Source organism: Falco peregrinus, chromosome 7 (assembly GCF_023634155.1).
Source record: "Falco peregrinus isolate bFalPer1 chromosome 7, bFalPer1.pri, whole genome shotgun sequence".
In the NCBI taxonomy this organism is placed as follows: domain Eukaryota; kingdom Metazoa; phylum Chordata; class Aves; order Falconiformes; family Falconidae; genus Falco; species Falco peregrinus.
The window spans coordinates 86,634,094-86,655,229 of record NC_073727.1 but is presented as its reverse complement, the minus strand read 5'-3'; the positions used below and the strand labels follow the sequence as shown (position 1 = coordinate 86,655,229).

Sequence of the window (21,136 nt, the reverse complement as noted above, 5' to 3'; positions counted from 1 at the left end):
ATGATACATATCGCCACTTCTCCTTCAGCTGAAGTGATGGGTGGAGGGATATGGTGGCAGGTGGGAAGAGCTTGATTAATTAGTACAGCTTGCGCAGAGACTAGATACTGAGTGCATGTAGTTACCTTGGATCCATCAGGGCTTATAGCTCTTGGCTTAGTAGCAGCACTGAGGACCTCAGGTGCTCCTGCTGAGCTGCACGCTCTGGCATCCTTGCACTGTATTCTCCGGTGTAGCGTTTCCAGAGGGGGTTGTTAGCTCAACAACGGTGCGGGAAGCGCCTGGATCTGGCTGAGTTTTGGCACCTTATCCAAGGAAATGTCCTCATGAAACCTGGAGCGCTGAGTTGGCCAGGGACAGGTGCCCAAGTGACTCACCTTGTTTTCATAGTGCTGTGCCTTAGCTAGTGAGTATACTTGAGGCAGATAATCTGCAAGAGAGACCTTCAAATGGCAAGCACCAGTTTCATGTTTATGACTTTTTATTTTCTGGAGAATTTTTCCAGTTGCCTGCCTTTTGCTTTAATATATAGCAGTCATACTGCTGTCACATTCTGCCATTATTTGAGAAGGAAGATACAACCATTTTTCTTTGGTCATGGTGCTCTTAACCAGACAGAATTCAGACAACATGCTGGCCAGGCACGTGTAACTGTCTGTCTCCCTTGCCCAGTCACCTGTGTGCCATTGCACCTGCTGGTGCCCACATAAATAATATGGGACAAGTGATGCACCAAAGGTCTGTGGAGCTTAAGGTGATTAAGGTTATGCACTAGGGTATTTCTTTAGGATGTACTGTTCTCAGAATACAATTTGGAGATGCAACTGAGCCAATCTTAACTAAATGCAGTTAAGTAAATGTACTGAAAACTGTAGTCCTGCTTTCCCTGCACTTCTGTGTTCCTTCTGCTTCCCTTGTGCTGGCACTAGTGCTGACTCATCCTATGGTGAACTAGTTTAGGATACTAATTTGCCAGAAAATTATTAATTTATGATACTGTTTTTGCCAAATTAGTTCCTAGACTTGCTCAAGAGTAGAACAGATGAGTGCCATGGTGTGTGGAAAAAGGAGCAAAAAAGCTCCTTTCATCAGTAGTGTGCAGCTAGATTTGTTAAGGCAAGTTTCAAACATTTTAGTGATGACATACACAATACTTGTACCTTCATTTGCAGGATTCATAATTCAACAGCTGAAACACCATGCTTTGATCTTCTTAGTCTGCATTGCGAATGTATTTGAGATGCTGTTGAAATAAATCTGGTCAAATTGGGATCTCTAAAGAGATCTTTTATTATGTAGCTTTTTAGATCTGATGGCTTTAATGTGTTCTGTTGTACAGAATTTGTTTTTATTCCACTCAGCATCAAACTTTTTCTGAAATATACAAGTTATTTTTGAGTTTTATTTTCAGTATTCTTTTATTGATCTCTATTTAGGCTTTTCTGTGGCATTCAGGATAGCACCTCCACTTTAGTAACTTGGTTTAGATTGAGAATAAAATCATGCAAGTATAATTTCACACAAATACTTTGTTACAAACCAGCCGTTTATGTTTTCTCTTTTGTTAATAAATTTTTCCTAGACCAACTGAGAGCCCTTTAAGTCTGCTGCTGTTTAAGTACATTCATTCTTTCAATTGTTTTCCCTCTGGTGTAAGTTTTAAGTTTTCAGACATAAAATGTGGTAGATACCCAGCTGGAGGTGAAATTAATGTAATTGAACTTCTTGTACTGCAGTTACCATCTAGGTCTGATAAAATTAACATATTTAATTGAAAACATACAACTTTGATTTAGAGGGAGAAAAGAATGACTTAATGTCTTTAAAAAGACCCAGCAGAAACCTCTTGTCTAAAGATTTTTTCCCAGTGACTTGAGCTCAGTAATTACCGAGCTACTTAGGTTTACCTTCTGTGTTAGATCTCTACTGTTAGTGAGCAGCTCTTGCTTTTCATGAATCAAGGAAAACACAGAATTGTTGGTCTGGAAATACTATTTATGTATTAGAAACTTTATTTAACATTTCATATGTCAATTCTGTCCTTGGTTTCCAGTTTGTTTATTTTGAGGCCATACTTTTTGACACACTTAAAAGTGGTGTCACAAGGGCTTCTGCCAGAAGATTTTGTGACCTTTAATGTATGGTGATTTGCTTTAGGTTCAGATTTTCATCCATAAATAAACATCTTGCATTACCTTGAAATTCCATGTGTGACCAATTTACTATTAAATACTTGATACTAATGTACTTTCTTTTTAAATAAGATAATTTTAATTGCAAATGAAAAATGAGTCTGATGCTGTAGCTTGACATGGCAACTTTCTTGAGAGTACTAGCTAAACAATGCTTATCCCTTACCATTTACCTCCTTTGTAAATTTTTTTAATCATTATTTTAGGTTTTCCCCCATAAATAAGTCATTTTAGTTCCTACATTCATAATATGGCTCACCAGTGAGTTTACTGGCAAATCTCAAGTGATGTATCTTGGTATCTGGGGGTAAATTTTTAAGGAATATTTAAGCTACTATTGTTCATGAGGATCAACTTGTAAAAACAGACAATCTTGTAGTAATGTGCTCTGGTCAGCTTTTATGAAGGCTTAAATACTAATTATTTTTTTTTTTTATTTAGGGTGCAATTTTCTTGGAAGGAATAACAGTTAAATGTGTGACCCAAGTGACAACACAACCAAAGTTAGGAGGAATACAGCAAAAATGTCAGCAGTTCTGTGGATGGGAAGGGTATGAGAACCTTTAGAACCTGTTTATTTATACTGTCTAGAAATAAGTGTTACATTCCTAGTTTTGCGGAAGAACTCATTGTAAAAATGAGAAAAAGTAACTATTTTTGGATGGATTGTTTAAAAAAAAAAAAAAGCAAGCCCCAAAAACACTCAATAGTGAAACAGATGAGGATCTTGCATTGTACTGTGAAATGGTGTGATCAGCTGTTGATATTAAAAATGAAGATTGTAGAACTGCTTTTCCATTGAGATACAAAATGTTTTCAGATGAATTGTTCCTGTGCAAGTTCCAGATGTAGTCTAGTCCAGGTATTTGTCTAAAATTTAGTGCTTGCTGAAGCTGCACTACATTCCCAACTTATTTATACAACTGCTTTCTATTATTTTATTATATTATAGTTTTTCTTTATACATTTCAGTATTGAGGTACAATACTAATTTTTTATAGCCAACTTGGATTTGTGTCCAATGTTAATGAGAATGTTGATTTTAATGTCTCACATTCTGAACTCCTCCTTTCCAAAGCTGACGATCCAGGCAGTTGTTCACCATGCTTACTGACCTGCTGATGCTTATAATTCTTCCTGTGCTTGTAATTTTGAATTCAAATATCTCTTCCTCCAGCTTTGAAGTTCCACGTAATTTAGTGTTTTGTCGTAAACAAATACCTGTGTCCTTATCAGAGAGGCATTTGATTCCTCTTGCAAAATACCTTATTGGAGAAGATATTCTAACTCCAAGTTAACCTTGCAGCAAGTCTGGTACAAGGTGTAACTTTAGTCTAACATAAAAAATGCATTGCCATGTGTGACTGTTTATTGCAGAACATTAATAAACATGGATGTATTTTTTGTTGTTTTTTGTTTGTTTGTTTGTTTGTTTTTTTAAGATCTGGATTCCCTGGAGCACAACCTGTTTCCATGGACAAGCAAAATATTAAATTTTTGGAACAGAAGCCATACAAAGTTAGCTGGAAAGCAGACGGCACTCGGTAAGTTAATTTTAAATTAAAAAGAAACACCCAGTAAATTGGGTAGACTGTATTTTCTCAGGAAAGTCAATTTGCTTCTACAAAGGACAAAGCATATTCTAACAAGAAAACTGACTCCAGCAGTTAATTTTTTGCTTGTCTTGGTACCTAACATTTGCTGAAGTTTGTGGCCAAGTTTCTTTAGCAGCTGTTCTGCAAACAGACTGTTAATGTATGTACTTTTATTCTTCATAACCCTTGACTGTCTGTCAGTCAGGACTTACCAAGGTCTTAGAATAATCTTAGATAACAGTAAGAGTTTGTTAAGCTAAGGAACTTGTTTATAAAAGCTAAATTAAAACTTCTAGTTGATCCTTCAGAAGCTGTCTAGCATTAGAAATTTCATAGGGTTTTTTCATGTGTGCTGTGATCCATAGTTCAAAGTTGTAGTTCTGGTCAGTGAAAGAGTCAATATAGCTTAATTTTCCATTACCAGTTCTCTTACATTCATTGTAGGGGTAACTTTTTTTTTTTATAACGGACTATAATCTGATTGGATTGATGTGTTGAACCTCTTCAGTGTTGTTATTTCTGGTTTGAAACGTATCTTTATATTTAACTTCTCCAGTATACTTGTGTGGTGTTTCTTCTGCTCTGAAATGCTAACATCATCAAATACAGAATGGAAAACACTTTTTTTTCTTCGCTAACTGGTTATAGATCAATCTCAACTGCATGAGACTCTGTTGTTCAAACGTGTGCATCTGGTAGCAGTGGGTATCCTTTCATTACTTTGTTTTGTATGAAAAAAACATGTCACATGGGGTTTCTTGTCCCTATACCCAGCAGCTTGGATGAGGTATAGAAGGTATTTGCTATTCACATTGAAATAAAACCCTACACGTTAGGTGCCCTGTTTCCTTGTACTCTTGCAAGGAGCTACTGTGGCTTTTCATACAAGCAACTACCTTCTGTAAAATTCCAAACCTCCAAAATCATACTTATTTTCATAGGACTGAATATCTTTAATAGGTTGAAACATTTGTGAAATTACAACTGTTTTCTTGAGGTTTTGAAGTAACCATCTACATCTAACTTTCTGTTTTTCTTTAGTATTTCTGGTTTCAAAATTAAAATCAAGAATTCTAGATATTAATGGAAATGGTTTTAACCTATGCTACATGTAGCATTCGGATCACAGTGTTCCTTTTTGTTCTGGGTGCTAGCTTGAGGTCATTAATAGTGTGATTTCTTACATCATAGTCAATAGTGTCTGAGTAACAGGAAGAATTTAAATTGTAAGACACATTCATTTCCATAGCTTGATTTTTATTTCTTAAAGATGTTCTTCACATACAGTGGTATTTAAGCAATTGTAATCTGTGCTAAGTGGAATGACTTTAGTTTTTCTTCACTTAGAGCAAATGAGTAGATTTCTAACCTGCTTTGACTTGATCAGAGAAAGTGCAATTACAGTGAATGTAGACACAGTAAGAGGAGGACTGTTAAGCTCATCTGCGCGTGGTGCTTTACACATGTACAAGTTAGAAGGCATCAGTTGTGTGGAAGAAATGTATACTTTCAAAACCAGGAGGTAATAATTTTTGTTTTCAGGCTGGTGAAGTTAAAATACTGGTTGTGCATATGGCTAAGTGCAAGAAGAGTTTTGTTTTAGCAGTGCAATGGAAAGCATTCTCCTTCCATGTGCTGAGACAACAGAGTTTTGATACTAAATAAAAGGCAGTGTAGCCTGTCTTCTAAAGTTTTTCTTGTGCTCTTTATTTTGTTAGGGTTGTTATCTTTAGTAATAGGATGGAGTATCCTAGATTATGAAAAGCTTGGAAAATATGGGGAATTAGGTGTCTTAGAAGAATTACCAAGTGGCTCCACATGGAGTCAGTCAGGGTTCAGCACAATTCAGCCAGAACTAAGCTGTCTCCTATAAAAAAAAAGCCCTTCAGGTTTCTCTCATCAGTGGAGTTTGTACTTCAACGGTTTATTAGCTTGGGCAGAGCGTGGTGTGAAAATACAAAATAAACTTGCACTCAATATAACATCCAAGCATTAAGAAATGGGTGGGAATATTTGGCTTATGAACATTGGCTGGCTGTATGCACAAGCACTGGGGTAATGTGATGCAGGTGTTCACAGGGTGCGAGGTTACAGAAACATGGCGTTGGGAGATTCAGGCTTATTTTCGGAGCAGTACAGTGCATTCAAAAGCTGCTGAGCCTAAACAAGTAAACTCGGCCAACTTAAACTGACCATGCAAAGAGCCAGATGGGAGTCTTAGCATTTATTACATTTATTATGCTTTTAATCCACATTCCAGCTATACTGCCTGTGGACTTGACTTGTATAACTATGAAAATATGTTTACAAAGTATTAATGTCCTGTGCGGCTCAGATGCTGATAATCCTTGCCTTTTTTCACAGCTTAGTCCTTCAGGAAGCCTTTGTTTAGGGATTGGTTTACACTAGTATTTTAGTATGTCTTAAAGACAGTATGGATGTGTTTTCATATAATTTAGGCCTATTGCTTCACAAAATAGTAATAGCAGAAAATAATTCTGCTTTTTAAAATAATTTCTTTACAGAAGACCATTTGATACTAAAGGAAAAAATTGGTTCATCTGCAGTGTCTCTTAGTGTGCATTGCCACTGAAGAATAACGTGTGCAAAACTGTGTGTTGTTAGCTAATATGGATTGGTATGTCTTAGAACAAATACAAAGATGTTGTAAAATTACAATTAGTGCTATTCCGTGGGGCTGTAAGCTATTTTTCCACATTTATTTTTTTGTTCGTGTTTCCAATATGAAGAGTGAGTGTTTGTCATATATTATTCATTTGGAAAATTGAAGTCTTAGGGAGTATTCTTATTTTCTTACTCAGATGTAGAGGATGCATACATACTGAATACTAAAATAAATATATAGAAAATAGTAGTGCACCTGGAAGACTGCCCTTTGTAAGAGAAATTAAAGTGTACATGTAATTTCTTGTAGAAAATTTCAGTATTTTGGACATTCTGTCCTGTGTTTTTACAGTTCTAGGATGGTGACAAAACAGACTGGATGAAGAATAAAACTGAGGGAATGAAATACTTCTTTTAAATTTTCTCAATACGTAATAACTTGTAGTTGTTTATGGAGATACAGAGATGATAAGCATGTTCAGAGAGGAAAATGGTGCTACAAAGATTCAATGTTACTGATATTCACCTGAAGGTGTGATGTGAAAGAGAGATTAAAGATGAAACCCTGAGCTATTATTTGGACATCTAGACACGGTGCATGATAGTTAAGCTAATCAACAATGAAAAATGATGATGACAGTTTTTCCATTGGACATGCTTCTAATTATTTTGTTGTCCTCTGATGATCTGGACTCCATATGCAATTAAACAGGTTTTCATTAATTATTCTGAATGCTTGTGTTGACAGGCGTGACCTTCCTGAATTTAATATTAAGATATCAGTTAGTAGAGATCCATTTATGGATCCCCTGCTTACTTCATCTGGAGATGAAACCCCTGTAATCAAATATCTCTGAAGCCATTCTGTTAAGTGTAGTTTAGATGCAGCAGTCTAGGGTCTGCCTATTACAATATTATTTGGCTTGCATACGTTTGTTTTTTTGTTGTTGTTGTGTTCTCTCTTTTTGCTTAAAAAAGCACTGCTGTTTCATCAGACGGATTGGACTTTCAGAAAAGCAGGTGCTTAACTAATAACTTTATACGTTCTCACTTAGCCAAAACATTCTAATCTCAGTTAATAGCAATATTTGCTCAACTTAGCCAAACTTCTTACATTTCACCATTGTTAAATACCTGTATTTTATTCCTGCAACAGTAGTTTTCTCTAGATGTTTCATTTACTTGAGTGGTATCTTACACACTTTTGTAAACGTGTGGGTTCTGAGTCTGGTTTGTGTAAAAACTCATCCTCCTCCATTCTCTTGCAGCCCTGAGTTCAAAATCTTTTGACTTACCCTTGCTTAGTCTGTCTAGATTTACAGACTTTGTGCCTACACCATGGTCTTCCTTGTTCTGCGCCTCGTTTCCAGAGCCCTTGTTCCATGAACATCAGCAAGGCACACCTCTTGTTCTCAATCCAGTTTTCGTTCTGGAGCATGTTTGCTCCAATGGGAAATGCAGTGTGAACTGCCCTACTCTTCATGAATGCCTGTGTATAAAGATGTGCACGTTTACATCTCAGGTTTAGACAAGCAAACTTTAAATTAAAAGAGCTTTGAAGCTCACTTAGCATTGCCTCTCTGGAAAAATATTTTCTTTGTGCCAGTATTTGTGTGTATGTAAATATTATATGCAACTGTGTTTTGGGGAAAGAACACCTCTAAAATCATATTGCTTTAAATTATTATTATTATAAAAAATAAATCGCGTAAGTCTGCAGCTGTTCTGAGTGGTTTTGTGAATTCTATCCTGTATATTCTTTGGAACAGTTGTCAGACTGAAGTCTTAAAAGTAATTTTAATGCTAGTCTATTCATAAGGCACAAGAATTCCAAAGGGTAAATTTCCCACTCTTAAATCATGCCTTTTGGCTGTGTTGAAATATACTCTGTATGTTACCATTAGCTACAGGGTATGTAGGGCTTTACAAATGTATCCAATTTTGTAGTGCTGTTTCCAAAACAGTAGTTGCTACCTGAGTAATTGTAACAGTATGTTCAAGGCGTACTGTATGACTCTGTTATCAACTTGGTACTGTACAGTGATTAACCCAGGTGGTTAGCGGCTTGCTGTATCCCTTGATATGTATCTCATTAATACAGTTTGTAGCAGATGCTCGTTCTAATGAGTGGAGCTGAATGTTCAGACAGGAGTATGGTTGATAAAGTAATGAGACACCAGTTTTGAGGAAAAAAAAAAAAAAGGATGACTGTTACCACTAAGAATAATAAAAAGCTTTTAAAATGGCTGTGGAATAATTCAAATTAATACAATCAAACAGGGCTAGGTTTTATAATGCTAAAATATGACCTGAACTAAATGCAGGCTATTAAGAGGCGTAAGTTATTATTCTACATTTGTACGAGTACCTTTTTATTTTTCGCATCTGTACACAGGCAGTTTTAGTAAAAATAATAAATATGATCATAATACTATGGCTGTTCAATTACGGTAAGGCAGCTATTAAAAAAAAGGCAGAACAGGTAGTTCTTGCCAAAGGCTATTATATTTGAAAAATATTCATGCAAATTAATTGGCTTGCAGGTATCTAACTGAACAAGTAGATACAGAATGTAAAGCAGCTCTTCTGAGAATTGCTGCTAATTGTCTGAAGGTGTTTGTAACAAAATAGGAACATCTCTGAAGTTAGTTCTTTTTTCATGATTAGCAAATTACATTTTAGAAAAAAGGCCTGTTGCCTAAAAAATTCTCACATTGTTGGTATCATACTACAAAATAGAAATAGTAAAGCTAAACTTAACCGTATGGTAAAACTGGTGGCCAAATTTTTGGGTTCTGTTTATTAATCAAATAATTTTGATTTATCCAAAGCATGTAAGTCACTGTATTATCAAACTTCCCATGTTTCTTTAACTTTTTGTACAAAGTGAAGAACATTTCTATTTTTATTAAACTTTAAAATTATTGGCACTTGCAGCCTCTTCAGAAACATACTTGTGACCTTTACATGAAGCAGGTTTACTTTTTAAGGTAACTTTTCATGCATGTTGTTAAAATGTAATGAAGGTAAGGTAAAAGTTTCTCCCTGAATTTGCATGGCTAAATACTTTTTTTTTTCCCCCTAATCTTTGATTGTGTGCATGATGAAATGACGCTTACATGCGTAACTGAGAAATTGCAGATTCCTAACATGAAAAGTTATCCAGAAGTCACTTGTGATGAGAGTAGCTTGTGAAAAGGTGATCATTGCTAAAGAACAGCTCTAAGAAAATGGAGAAAACTGAGAAGCAGACTTTTGTTTTTGAAATAAAGAGGTAAAAGAAACGAGGCCAAAATTAGGTGGCATGGAAGAAAAATGATAGCCTGTCTGTAAAGGATTAAAGAAGAGGTAGTTGAATGTGTTCATGGAAAAACTGTTATCCCTGAGAGACAGGAGGAGGTTAGAGGGAAATTTGGGATAATAATGAGAGTGAAGGAGAAACAGAAGATTGAAGAAAACAAATGCATGTACTTGAGAACTCATTATTAAGAACAAGACATCAATTTGTCGTGAAAGCAGATCTAGAGAACGGGATGATTGTCTCCTGGGAGCAAAGATATTAATGTGGAGTTGAACTCGAAAGAGACTCAGTTGGTGTAAGAAAGAAGCCACGGAATAATTTTCAGATTGGTACAAATGACATGACCAGATTCTCATGGATGTGGATTTTTTTGCCCAGTAGTGGAAAATGCCTGAAGTGGAGGTTTATGCAATTGTTACTGGATTCTTTACTAATTTAGAGGTGGGGGTCAAAAATGTAGGATTTTGAGATTTGACAGATGGCTTTGGAAACGGTGCTAACAAGAAAGTTTAGGGTTGTTAAATCACTGGAAGGCATTTGTGAGTAAAGAGCTTTTCTCAAGGTATGAATACGCCCTTGCTGGGCACCTTACTTTCTGACCCTAGAGGGCTAGTGAATAGGTGGGTTATTATATATTGTGTTTTGAGTGGCTTGTCGTTTAGTCATATATGTTTATGGACTTGTGGTCAGGAAGGAGCATTTGTGTCCCAATGATAGGATGGGGTGAAGAACCCCCACAAAAATCATCTGGATGCTTTTAAACCACACCTTACTTTCCTTTCCCATCTTCTTCTCCCCACTTACCTTAAGAAATAGACTTAATTGTTTATCAGTTTTGCACCATTGGTTGGTGATGCAGTGTATCCCTTCCTCTGTGGTTGGGGCGCATTTCTGTGGTCTGAAATTTTAAAGGACAGAAATATTCCGGGGTTTGGATGTGTACTGAACAGACTTTTCGGGACGAAAGAGATTTTTTTATAGCAGTGACAGGTTTTGTGAACAACTGGGCTTAACTCAAGTGGTTTGTTTCCAAGCTAAATTAGCTTTATTCAAACCATGTGCTTATGTAACTATCAGCAATGGGCAAAGCCTCAACTGTTGAGTGTTAATTATACATCGTTCATGTGTGTAAGACAGCTACTCTTCAGACATTTGTTATTATTTTCATTGAGTATCTCAAAGTAGTAGTTGTAAGGTTTTCTCTATTATTCCCATGAAACTGTCAAAATGGGATGGTATTTAAAGAGAAGACTTGGAACAAAAATCACAGTTAAAAGGATAAAGTGACTGTTGCTATTCCCCTATTCCTGACTGTGCACTGCTTTGTTTTATGGTACATTCTCAAGGTCTTTGGAAGGGAAATGCAGTTTTTGTTTACATGGCATAGTCCCTTGTGGTCCTTCTTTGTAATTACGTGAACTAGTTCTTTAAGAGAAAATGAGCTTGTCCATTTTTAAACTAGTTCTGTAGGTCTACAGCTGGAAGAGCCTTGGTTTAGGTTTAGAGTCTGGAATCCATGCGGGATTTATTTCACTGACTTTATTTTGAATAATATACTTAAATGGAGATAACATATATTTTGTCTGGAAATTTCACTAAAAAAGTTGAGAAAATTATTGAAATGGTTGTAATAAAGCTTTTTTCCCCCACCTCCAGTCAAGATTAAAAGCTCTAAATAGCTTTTCTAGACTACAGTACTAATCGCTTGTTATGAACCTACAGTTTAGCTTTTAAGTGTGTAATGATAACATAATGTCAAGCTTCTGCAAAAGTTTATAAAGGTCACATTTGATTCTGGATTATAATGTATAAACTGCCTTTCTGATAATTGCTGAAAAGAGCAATTCACAGATGTTAAGCACTCTAAACAGCATTCTTCTTAATTTTCTGAAAAAGCAGATGCCTAATTCATAGGTTTTTTGTGTGTGTTTAGGTAGGAGTAGAAGACACAATGGGTTGGGGAGGCAGGAATGATGTGTTTTGAGACTAGAAGGTTGGAGTTTTAGTAGCTGAGATCTGAGTCTTTGCGCACTCTACGTTTTAATACCTATCCCTTATAGTTGTGTTGGGCATTTAGGATTACAGGACTGGTATCAGCCTGTTTCCCACAGCATTAGAACCCATGAATATTGTATGCTTACTTGAGTTTTGATTTGAGAGTGCAAAAATAAAGCTTCAGTAAGTTGAGGTAAGATTAAGGGCACTTTCAACGTATTTAGCATGTCCCCTATCTCGAGGTAAAGACATTCTAGCTCAGGATGAAGAAGCTTTAGTACAGGGTGGCCTCATAACCTCGACCTGTTGACATGTTGTCAAAGGGCATGGTGTCCTTTTCTAGGTTTTTTACCTATTGTACAGGGAATGAGAGCATGCCTAGACTTTGGCTAGCAGACTGACTTTGACAGCAGAAAAGGAGTTGCCAGATTTTGGTAGCCAGACTCATGGGTGTCATCAGATAACTCATCAGCTCTGTTTAACTATATGAATTATGAGCCAGGAGAGGTGTTTCTTGACTGACAGACTGTAAGTCAAACAACACAGCACAGTGTCATAAGGTGTTAAACTGATATCTAGAACTATTGGGTATAAATATTGTTAGTCATAAGATGTTCCCACAAGGCAGCATTATTTAAAGTAGAGATGTATACTGTAAACCAGGTCTGTTGGTTTCATAGCTGCTGGAATAAGTTGAAATTTTTTTTTTTTTTAATCTTAATGTTGCATTTGGAATGGGTGGTTGGGTGGTTTCTTTTCTTGGGGGGTGGTGGTGGTGTATGTATTTATTTATTTAATAGTAAGGCACATCCGTATCACTTTGCTGTTTCTTCATCTCCTGAATTCTGTTTTTTATATCATTGAATCAGCAAAGAGGGATGAATAAATAGGTGCGACAGAATATGTCATCCCCAGTCTGGTTCCAAATTGACTCAGTCAAAGCTGGCATTCTTACTCTAGGTTGTGTTTTCTCATTTGTATGTGCCTGCAATGGTGTCAAGACTCTGAAAAGAAGAGGCAGAAGGAAGCTGTTGTTTTTGTGTCCCTTTCTTAAGTGCTTAAGGAGCACTGCTGATGTGGTACCATGTAGAAGGTATAGTTTGTGAAGTAGCAGGCTTGATGCTTCACAGTTCTGAAGCCTTTTGACAGCTCACAAAGCTTTATGGTCACAATTCTGAGCCCTTTGGAAAGAACTACTTAACTGATTATTCATATATAACTACTTGAATATTTGGACAGATTGTCTTCTAAGCAAGCTCTTTTGTTTATTTATAAATAGTTAATGCATTAAAATGCTTATTATGTAGCTTGTGCGATGAATACTAATCTTAGAGTATTCAGCTGTGGTCCTAAAATGTTCTAATTAGATCAAGATAGATGGTGTGCCTGCGTGTGTACCTGATGTTCAAGTGACAACTATTGGTGATTTCTGGTTTATTTATTTTTTTTCCTTTCTCTCAGACCACTTTTAATACCGGAACAGTGTGTGCTGTGCCGATTCTCTTGGGGGGTTGGGGGGAGCACAGCCATGAAGTGTAATGGCTTAAGCTCATTCAGGGAAGAATGACATTCGGTTTGTAAAGTTTTAACTATACAATATCTAGAGCAGCCCTTTCCCTTGGAGCTGATCTTGTAATCTGTGAGCGCAAGTGGCAGTTGGGCTCTTCTGTGGCTTGTGCCTGTGACGTGGACAGAATTGACCCAGCATACGTTCTGATGTAAGTCAGTTCAGAGTTAAGGGAACCTCCTTTTTCAAACCTGTGATATTCTTTTCTTGACTGCTGTGTTATGGGCCTCTGTGAGAGATGTTACAGTTCTCTTGCATCGGGAAAGGAGGAATGTAACTACTTGTCATGTGATGCTAATTTTTCTTTCTTATACCATTGTGTAACTGCTGCTTTGCGGTTTTTTTTTGGTTTTTTTTAGCCTGTTGCTTCAGGCACGATTTTCCCTCTAAATCTCCAAGATATTTTCAGGCTAAAATTTGTGGAAAAGGGATGGAATCAAGCAAGTTCAAGCAAGCTTGAGGCTCAGTATCTACAATGAATAACAGTAACAATAAAATATTATAGGAGAATTCAGTACTCCAGTCAAGCTTGAGATATAATTTGTTCTATTAATCTTAGAGCTTTTAAAAAAAGTAATCAGAACATTATGCTGTACAGTTGTTTTCCAATACTGTTCATCCCACTAATACAGAAAAGGACTTCAATATGTACTTGACCACTTAGCATCATTGAAATTTGGGTTAAACAAAGAGAATCTGGAATTTAAAATAAATCTACTACTATACAGATACTGTTACTGGGTCACATCTTTTCTAGCTAGTTAACAATTCTTCTTTTGTTTTACACCAGATATGTCATAATGCACTATAAGAACTCTTCAATATATAGTAGTGGTAGATTAATTTACCCTTTGTTGTAGGTCAAATAATAATAACAAGATGACTTAGAATTTAACCCATAAGGTTTAATATCCTTTCAGAAATAAAGAAACAAAACTCCCACAGCAGTCAAACTTAATTAAAACCCTGGAAGGCAGTCAAGAAAAACACTGTAACTGGGTAGTCTCTTTTAACCTTGCTAAATTCTTGGTTTTACCAGCTCTGTTGCAGAGTTTCGCAGTCTAATAATACTTCAGATAGAAAATGTAGTTTTACATTGGTTCTGAATTTGCCATCTGTTAAATTAATTGAAGGCATCTTTATCCTTTCTTTATAAACCAGGGAAAATTAAAGTTTGAATTCGGTCTAAACTATGATACTTTATTAGGAGAAGTTATATCAGTTTCCACTACGCATTTTTCTGTGCTCCTTATCCAAAAGCCAACTTCCCTATTAATACTGGTACGCATAGTATGCCAGATGAAGGGATACCAGTAAGTTATATAATGATGCAATATTATTCTGTATTATGCACCATCTGATTAGTTATGTGGCCCAATTATTTGTTTACTGGGTTTGTTTTGACTGCAGATGTCTTTCTGTTCTCTCATTGACCTCTAAAAAGTAGCTGCTATATTACCTTTCTCAGGTGACAGTTAATTTAGAACCTTGTAAGGCTGGGAAATATGGTTGTATCTGTCTTTCTGCCTGAGTCTTGGTACCTTTTGGATATTGAAACGTGCATTGTTTGTTGCTGTAGTTTGGGGCATTCTGAAGATTTTTGTAGTAAATGTCATCTGCAGATTCACTGCCTCACTTTTGATGATTTTCAGGGTTGTAACGGTCACAAAACAAACTTATTTGGACCTTTGGTTGTCAAGGGGAGCAAATGAAAAGGGAAACTTGCATTCAAAATTTAAAGGAAAGTGGTGGCAGGCAAGAATAAGGAAAATAATTTGATGCAATGTTTTGATAACAGTGGAAGAGACTGATGAATAGTAAAGATTATGGAGACTGAATACCTGTGTAAGCTATGGAGTATCTGTTACCCAGTGGTAACTTGCACAAAATGTATATATGCAGGGAGTATGCAAGGAATACCACCTTAACAAATTTTGTGGAAATTAAGTTCTGTGGTCTCGAATTAGCAGGATGAATTGATGAATATCAATTCATCAATACCTGGAGGTATTTAGAAGAGGTGCAGATGTGGTGCTTAGGGACGTGGTTTAGTGGCAGACTTGGCAATGCTAGTTTAATGGTTGGACTTGATGATCTTGAAGGTCTTTTCCAATCTAAATGATTCTATGAATATTGAAATTAAGCACAGCCCTTTCATTGTGCTATATGAGGTAATCAATAAGACAAGACAGTGGGTTTTTTTTCCATAGGAGCATCAAGTCAGGACAGCAGTAGCTTGAACAAGCTTGATGAAGCTCGGTATTGGGAACCTTCTACTTTCTTAGGAAATTGGACATTGGCATAGCAAATATGCTGGCATAACTTTCTTGACAGTAACATGAGTATTGGAAAGCATTCATTGTTTAGGAGGGAGCAAAAGAAGGTCTGAGGGATAACATTATTTTCATAATAGCTGAAGGATAAAAAAATGTTACGGAGTTCAGGTTTTCAAAAAATCACTACAGGATTGTTAAGGTAAACTTCTGGGCTACTGCTGAATCTGTTGCAGATACTCAACCTAATCAGAGTTGTCAGTATGAGAACACTTTAGCACTGAATGCAAGTTGAGTGTTTAGATCTCCACTGATGTAGTAAGAGTTTAGCCCACACAGTTACTGAAGGCTCAGGAGCTTTTCCTGCTGAAGTGGACACATTACAATTTCAAAACTTAATCAGAAGCTGAATTCTGCCCTCTTTTGAGTGTGAAGAATTGGTGGAGGATTTTGACCAGTGACAAATCCAGTTGCATCTGAACATAATAAGAGGTATGTGACATACATTTACTTACTAAACAGCAGCCCAGTAACACAGATTTTAGTACTGAGAAAAAAAACCTTGATTGTAGAAGATGTGTTTGGGTCATTGATGAAAAGGCTTTGCTTTAAACTTAGAAAATTATGATTGTAATTAGAGCTAAAAATAGATGGATAATGTAGGTTCTCTCTTTTAAAATGACAGATTTGGATAAATTAAGGGAAGTAATTAAGAGAATCAGGACTGAGTAACACACTATTCAGTATAGATGAGGAATGGCATTTCCTCTGAGTTCAGCCATTTTGGTAGGAGTTTGTATACCATATAAAGGGAAAATATTTTTTTTGACACAGGAATAGTGGTGGATCTCGTGCTTCTGGACTGTGACAAAAATTTGGTTTATTATAGAGACAGGCTAATGAAAATTGCTAGAATTGTAAGATAGGTAAAGAATGGATTGAAAGAAAATGTCAGAGGATGATTTTGGAAGAAAATATATAGAAAGCCACAAGTGGAGATCCTGAGTATTAATTTTATATTGTCATTAAGAATTTTGAAACAGGAACCAAGTATGTTCTGACAAACAAATGAGGGAGACAAGCCACTGAATTCACTGAGGAGCAGAATAATAAAACTGGAAGGATATTTACATGTAGAAAATGCAAGGTCATGAATGAGAAATACTGGAGCTGGAGGCTATTAATTGGGAATGACTGTCAGTCAGAATCTAAGAGGGTGTTTTGGTTAAAAATACTGGGGAGACTGTTGGTGGCAGAATTTAGCCTAGAAATATGCAAGAGAAATACAGAGTATCGATATATTCAGAGGAGACAAACTTCCAAGGGCCTGTGTGTGTCATTTTTAAAAAATGTATTTAGAGTTTAGATTATCGAGTGAAATGCATAATTCTGCAGCTCCTTACGTGTTGCAGTGTTTCTCGCTGGCTGATATGCTTGTACTTGTGCAAATGAAACCGTGTGTACAAGTTTGAAAATGGTATTTATGACAGAGCTGTCAGTGTATTGATTAAAAAGACATTGTTTTCCTTTCGTTTACACACTGAAAATAATATGAGTCTTCACAAAGTTCCTGTGTTAGTGTCCCTGTATCGAGGCTTTGTCATCCTTCAGGAGACATAGTTTGAAGCAGCGACCATTGCCAGTAGCAATTAATATAAGAGAAGAAAGCAAGCTGAGCCTTCCCTATTTATTGGGACTTCAGGGTTTATTGCTCCATCTGCTACAGGCCAGTCTCAACCTCGGCTGATTTCAACTTACTCTAGATCCAGCTCAGTCCGAATTCAGGCAGGGACAGGGAACCGCAGCGGCTTCATGACACATGTAGGTGATCTGCTGTCAGTGGATAGAGGGCAGTCATTAATTTTCATTCTCCTGGCCTTTTCTACAGTGTTTGATGCATCTGGCCAGAAGCTGGTGCTGTCTTGCCAGGAGAGAGTGGCAGGGTCCAAAGTAAAGCGCTGAAGTGGCTTGGCCTTGTCCTAGTTGATCGATCTACAGAGCGGCAACACGCTCCTGATTTTGAAATGTTGCCAATAATAAAAGGGAATTAAGAAATTAAAAATGATATCTGCAACAGGATTTCGTTGTTGCCTCTGCGTCAGCGAACATATTAGTGATGTTAATTGCTGTTCTGAGTTGGGTAATGCTTATTTGTGTGGGAGGGCAGTGATTTCACAAGACTGAATTCTGAGCTGAGTGTAATGAACTCCCCTGGGAATGGAGAGCTGCCATGTATTTTGTGCTTGGAGTTGATGATGGAATTTCTTACATTTTGCATTCTTTAATGTGATAATAAAGACACAAGCAGATTTAAAAAGGAAAAAAGAAGTGTCAATGATGATACTGTGTAGAAATAAATAATCTTCTTTAATATAGCCGTCTAAAGAAATACTGTGGGACAAAGAAAGCTCTTATAGGAGCTGAATTTTTAAGCTTCTGTAAAAAAAATATTTCTAATCCATTTGCCACTTGTAGATTTTTTTCAGAAAATTAATTTTGTGTTGAACTCAAACTCAAAAGCTGAGGTCTCAAATTTTGAAGAAGCTGTGCTGTATTTTTTTTAATTAAGGTTTTAAAACTCTATAAAGTACGAACTCAACATATGTAACCTTATTGCTAGGATAGTTGCTTGGATTTTGGCTGAGGGAACATAGGTATAGCACACAATAAAATTGAAGTCAGTGGCAAAAGTCCTGTGAACTTCTAGGAGTTCAGTTTCACCATAAATGTGGTTTGGCAGGCACTGTGCTGCATGTGACGTACTGTGTTGGGGAATATTTTCAAAGCCAGTTCTGTGAATCCTGGTAAGCTGGGAAAGAGGATAGATGCTTCATGCTCTAGTGGGTGCAGTACTGGATTTGGACCTTGGGAGACAAAGTTTTGTTCCTGTTCTTGACTCTGAATTGGCTGTAGGTGAAGAGAGACCAAGTACTTTGCCTTATTTTGCCTTAAATAATATTTTCCTGAAATGTACTTTCAAATTTAATGGTGGAGAATACTAAAGATCCACATAAAGGAGAAACCTTAGTTTTTAACTTAACCTTTTCAATGTAGCTTGTCAGCTTCAGAATTGTGTAAAAAAGAAAAACCCACCACCACCACCAAAACAAACTAAACTAAAAATGAAAGTTTAACAGAATCATTTTTCTAATATGTATTTTGGGCTCAACTGATGTGGACTGCGTGAACAGGATATATGTGGAGGCAAATGAGCCTTTGAAACAGTTGCCTTTATTTGGGTATGCTAAAAATAATTGATTTCTGAAGAGAAAACTTCTCAAGATGATATTTGGTGGTTGACATTTTTTAAAGTTTAAAGGTTAAAGTTATTAATACTCTGGTAGGTGATTTGGAGATCTGCTTGTCTAATGCCAAGAGCTGTAACTCTTTGCTAATGAAATTTTCATCCTGTTTTCGGAATTATCATGTTAATACCATAATTAAAATTAGATAATTTGGATCGTCCAATTAGAATTAATAACGGACCTTGCCTGGGGACCAGAAGTGAATGAAAAGTAGATTCTAATGACTCTTTACATTTTAATATTTCTATGCCTAGATATTTTATCTGCTTGTGAGATTAATCTGTGTGGACACCTTGACCCTTTAACTTGCTTGTCAGAACTTCTGTTGCAATGGAAACTGGCTGGTTTGTAGGGGTTGGATTAGCAGTTTGGGGAGATGATGTTTGTTGCTCAAACATGATTCTCCACTTTCATGTTGGTTATCAGAGGTGAATGAGCAGTTCTGATACTGCTTTTATTGCTCCTCCACTCTTGCTCTTTTATTCAGTTGTCTTGTTTTAAATTCAGATTAAGCCATCTGATACGGGACCATGTCATCTTTGTGTACTTGGACAGAATCTAATACAATGGGGCCTGCTTACTAATTGGAGATTTTTGGTGCTTGCACAACATAGATAATTAGTAATAAATGTACAGCTATAATAGCAAGTGGTGTTCACAGTATGCAATACGGTTCATGAAAGTTAAGCGCCTATGTGCTGTTTTAATTCCTACTGAATGTATTTGAGAAATCATCATTCTTCTTTCTTTGCCTATGTGGTGTTGCCCAGAGGCAGTCTCTCTATTCTGGTGTAACTGCTTATGCTGCTAATACTTTAATTAACTTCTTAAAATGTAACTGGTCAGGGCACATCCAAATAATATTCAGAAATGTACCGATCAGCAGTCTACAAGATTTCTCCAAGAAAGCTTGATGTGTCATCTGCAGAAAACTTAAAGCCTGATGTTAAACACATGAACTTAAGCTTTTTTGAATTAAACAAACAAAAAACCCCAACCAACCAACCAACCAACCCCCCTTGTTAATTAATAAATTCAGTTTCACCAAAACCTTGGCATGGTTACATATCTCTGTTGCTTCTTTCACATTTTCAATGATCAGCTGCTCATAGAACATTTCTGATTGTCAGTCCATCCTTGACCAAATTTCTTCTGTCTTACAAAATCAGAATTTTGACGAATTCTGTTGTTTGGACCACATTCAAAGTTTCTTTTTAGGGGAGGTTGGGGGTGGTGTTTTTTAGGCTCTCAGCTTAAAAAAAACCAAAACCAACAAAAAAAAAACCCAAAGCCCCCCAGAACAAAACAAAACCCTTTCAAAACAGATCTATCTGGGTCAGTCTAATGGCTTTCTCATGCAAAGAACTTGTTCAGCTTCTAAGTTAGGCAAATGTATTATCATGAGAGCCATGACAAATGTATTTTACATACCATGATAAAGGTATTTGCTGCCCTGAGACCAAATATTTTTTTTTGTTTTCGAAGTAAGCACTTTGCTTTTTCTCAGTAGCTTTCTAAAGTAAGATATAATTCTGATTCCTCGTGATCTTTGATAGGAAATCTTTTGCATGCAGTCATAAGAATTGCCATTGTCCCCGTCATTTAGAATTTGCAGTATAAACAGCTGACGGTGACAAATGTTAAAACGAAAAAGACAAAAACCCATGGGAGAATAGATGTAACGTTAGTGCAGTGGTTTGAAAGAGAAAAAGAATCTCACCACTAGTGGTTAGTGGATATCCAGCTACCAACTGTTAAGTAAATTCCCATAGATTTTGTTTTGAGTGAAAGATCTAGGGAAAGTGGTGGTGTGTTAAGTCACAGTTTTGATGTCTGAGTAATAGGTTTTGATGAAATCTTCTGTATGTTGTCAGAACCTGATGTTTTAGGTGGCTGAAAACAAAGTTTTTAACTCTTTGTGCTTTTGTGGGTTATTAATCAAAGCAGTTGTAAGATTTCTTAGTGTACCACATTTGTAATGATGATGCAAGTATGTTTTCTTAAGTGCTAGATTTCTTGAAGCCTTAGATGCTGTTTTGTCATTGAAGCAAGTTACAGTGAAAGCACGTACTTAAACCAGCCATGATTATGGGATTGCAGAGATGGCCAATTAAGCTTATTTATGAATTAAGTGTAAAGTAGTGTGTATAATTTTTTTTATGTTAGTCGCACACCTCTTCTTCCCTCCCCGTGGTTTCTTTAACTTTTGAGAAAAACACAACATGCTCTTTGTTTTAGTTTTCAATTAATTTACATTGTTTGAAAATGAATGTTGTCTGTAGA

At 36.4% G+C, this 21,136-nt stretch overlaps 1 protein-coding gene across 4 annotated transcripts in view; it reads left to right on the top strand.

Annotated features, from left to right (window-relative positions):
* The window catches only part of RNGTT (RNA guanylyltransferase and 5'-phosphatase), a 193,169-nt gene that overhangs the window by 32,397 nt on the left and 139,636 nt on the right, over positions 1 to 21,136 (top strand). For all 4 annotated transcript variants that reach the window (XM_055810194.1, XM_055810192.1, XM_055810193.1 and 1 more), the window contains 2 exons: positions 2,634 to 2,743; positions 3,635 to 3,736. In XM_055810194.1, the coding sequence (XP_055666169.1) occupies positions 2,634 to 2,743; positions 3,635 to 3,736 (212 nt within the window). The remainder of the gene's footprint in view (positions 1 to 2,633; positions 2,744 to 3,634; positions 3,737 to 21,136) is intronic.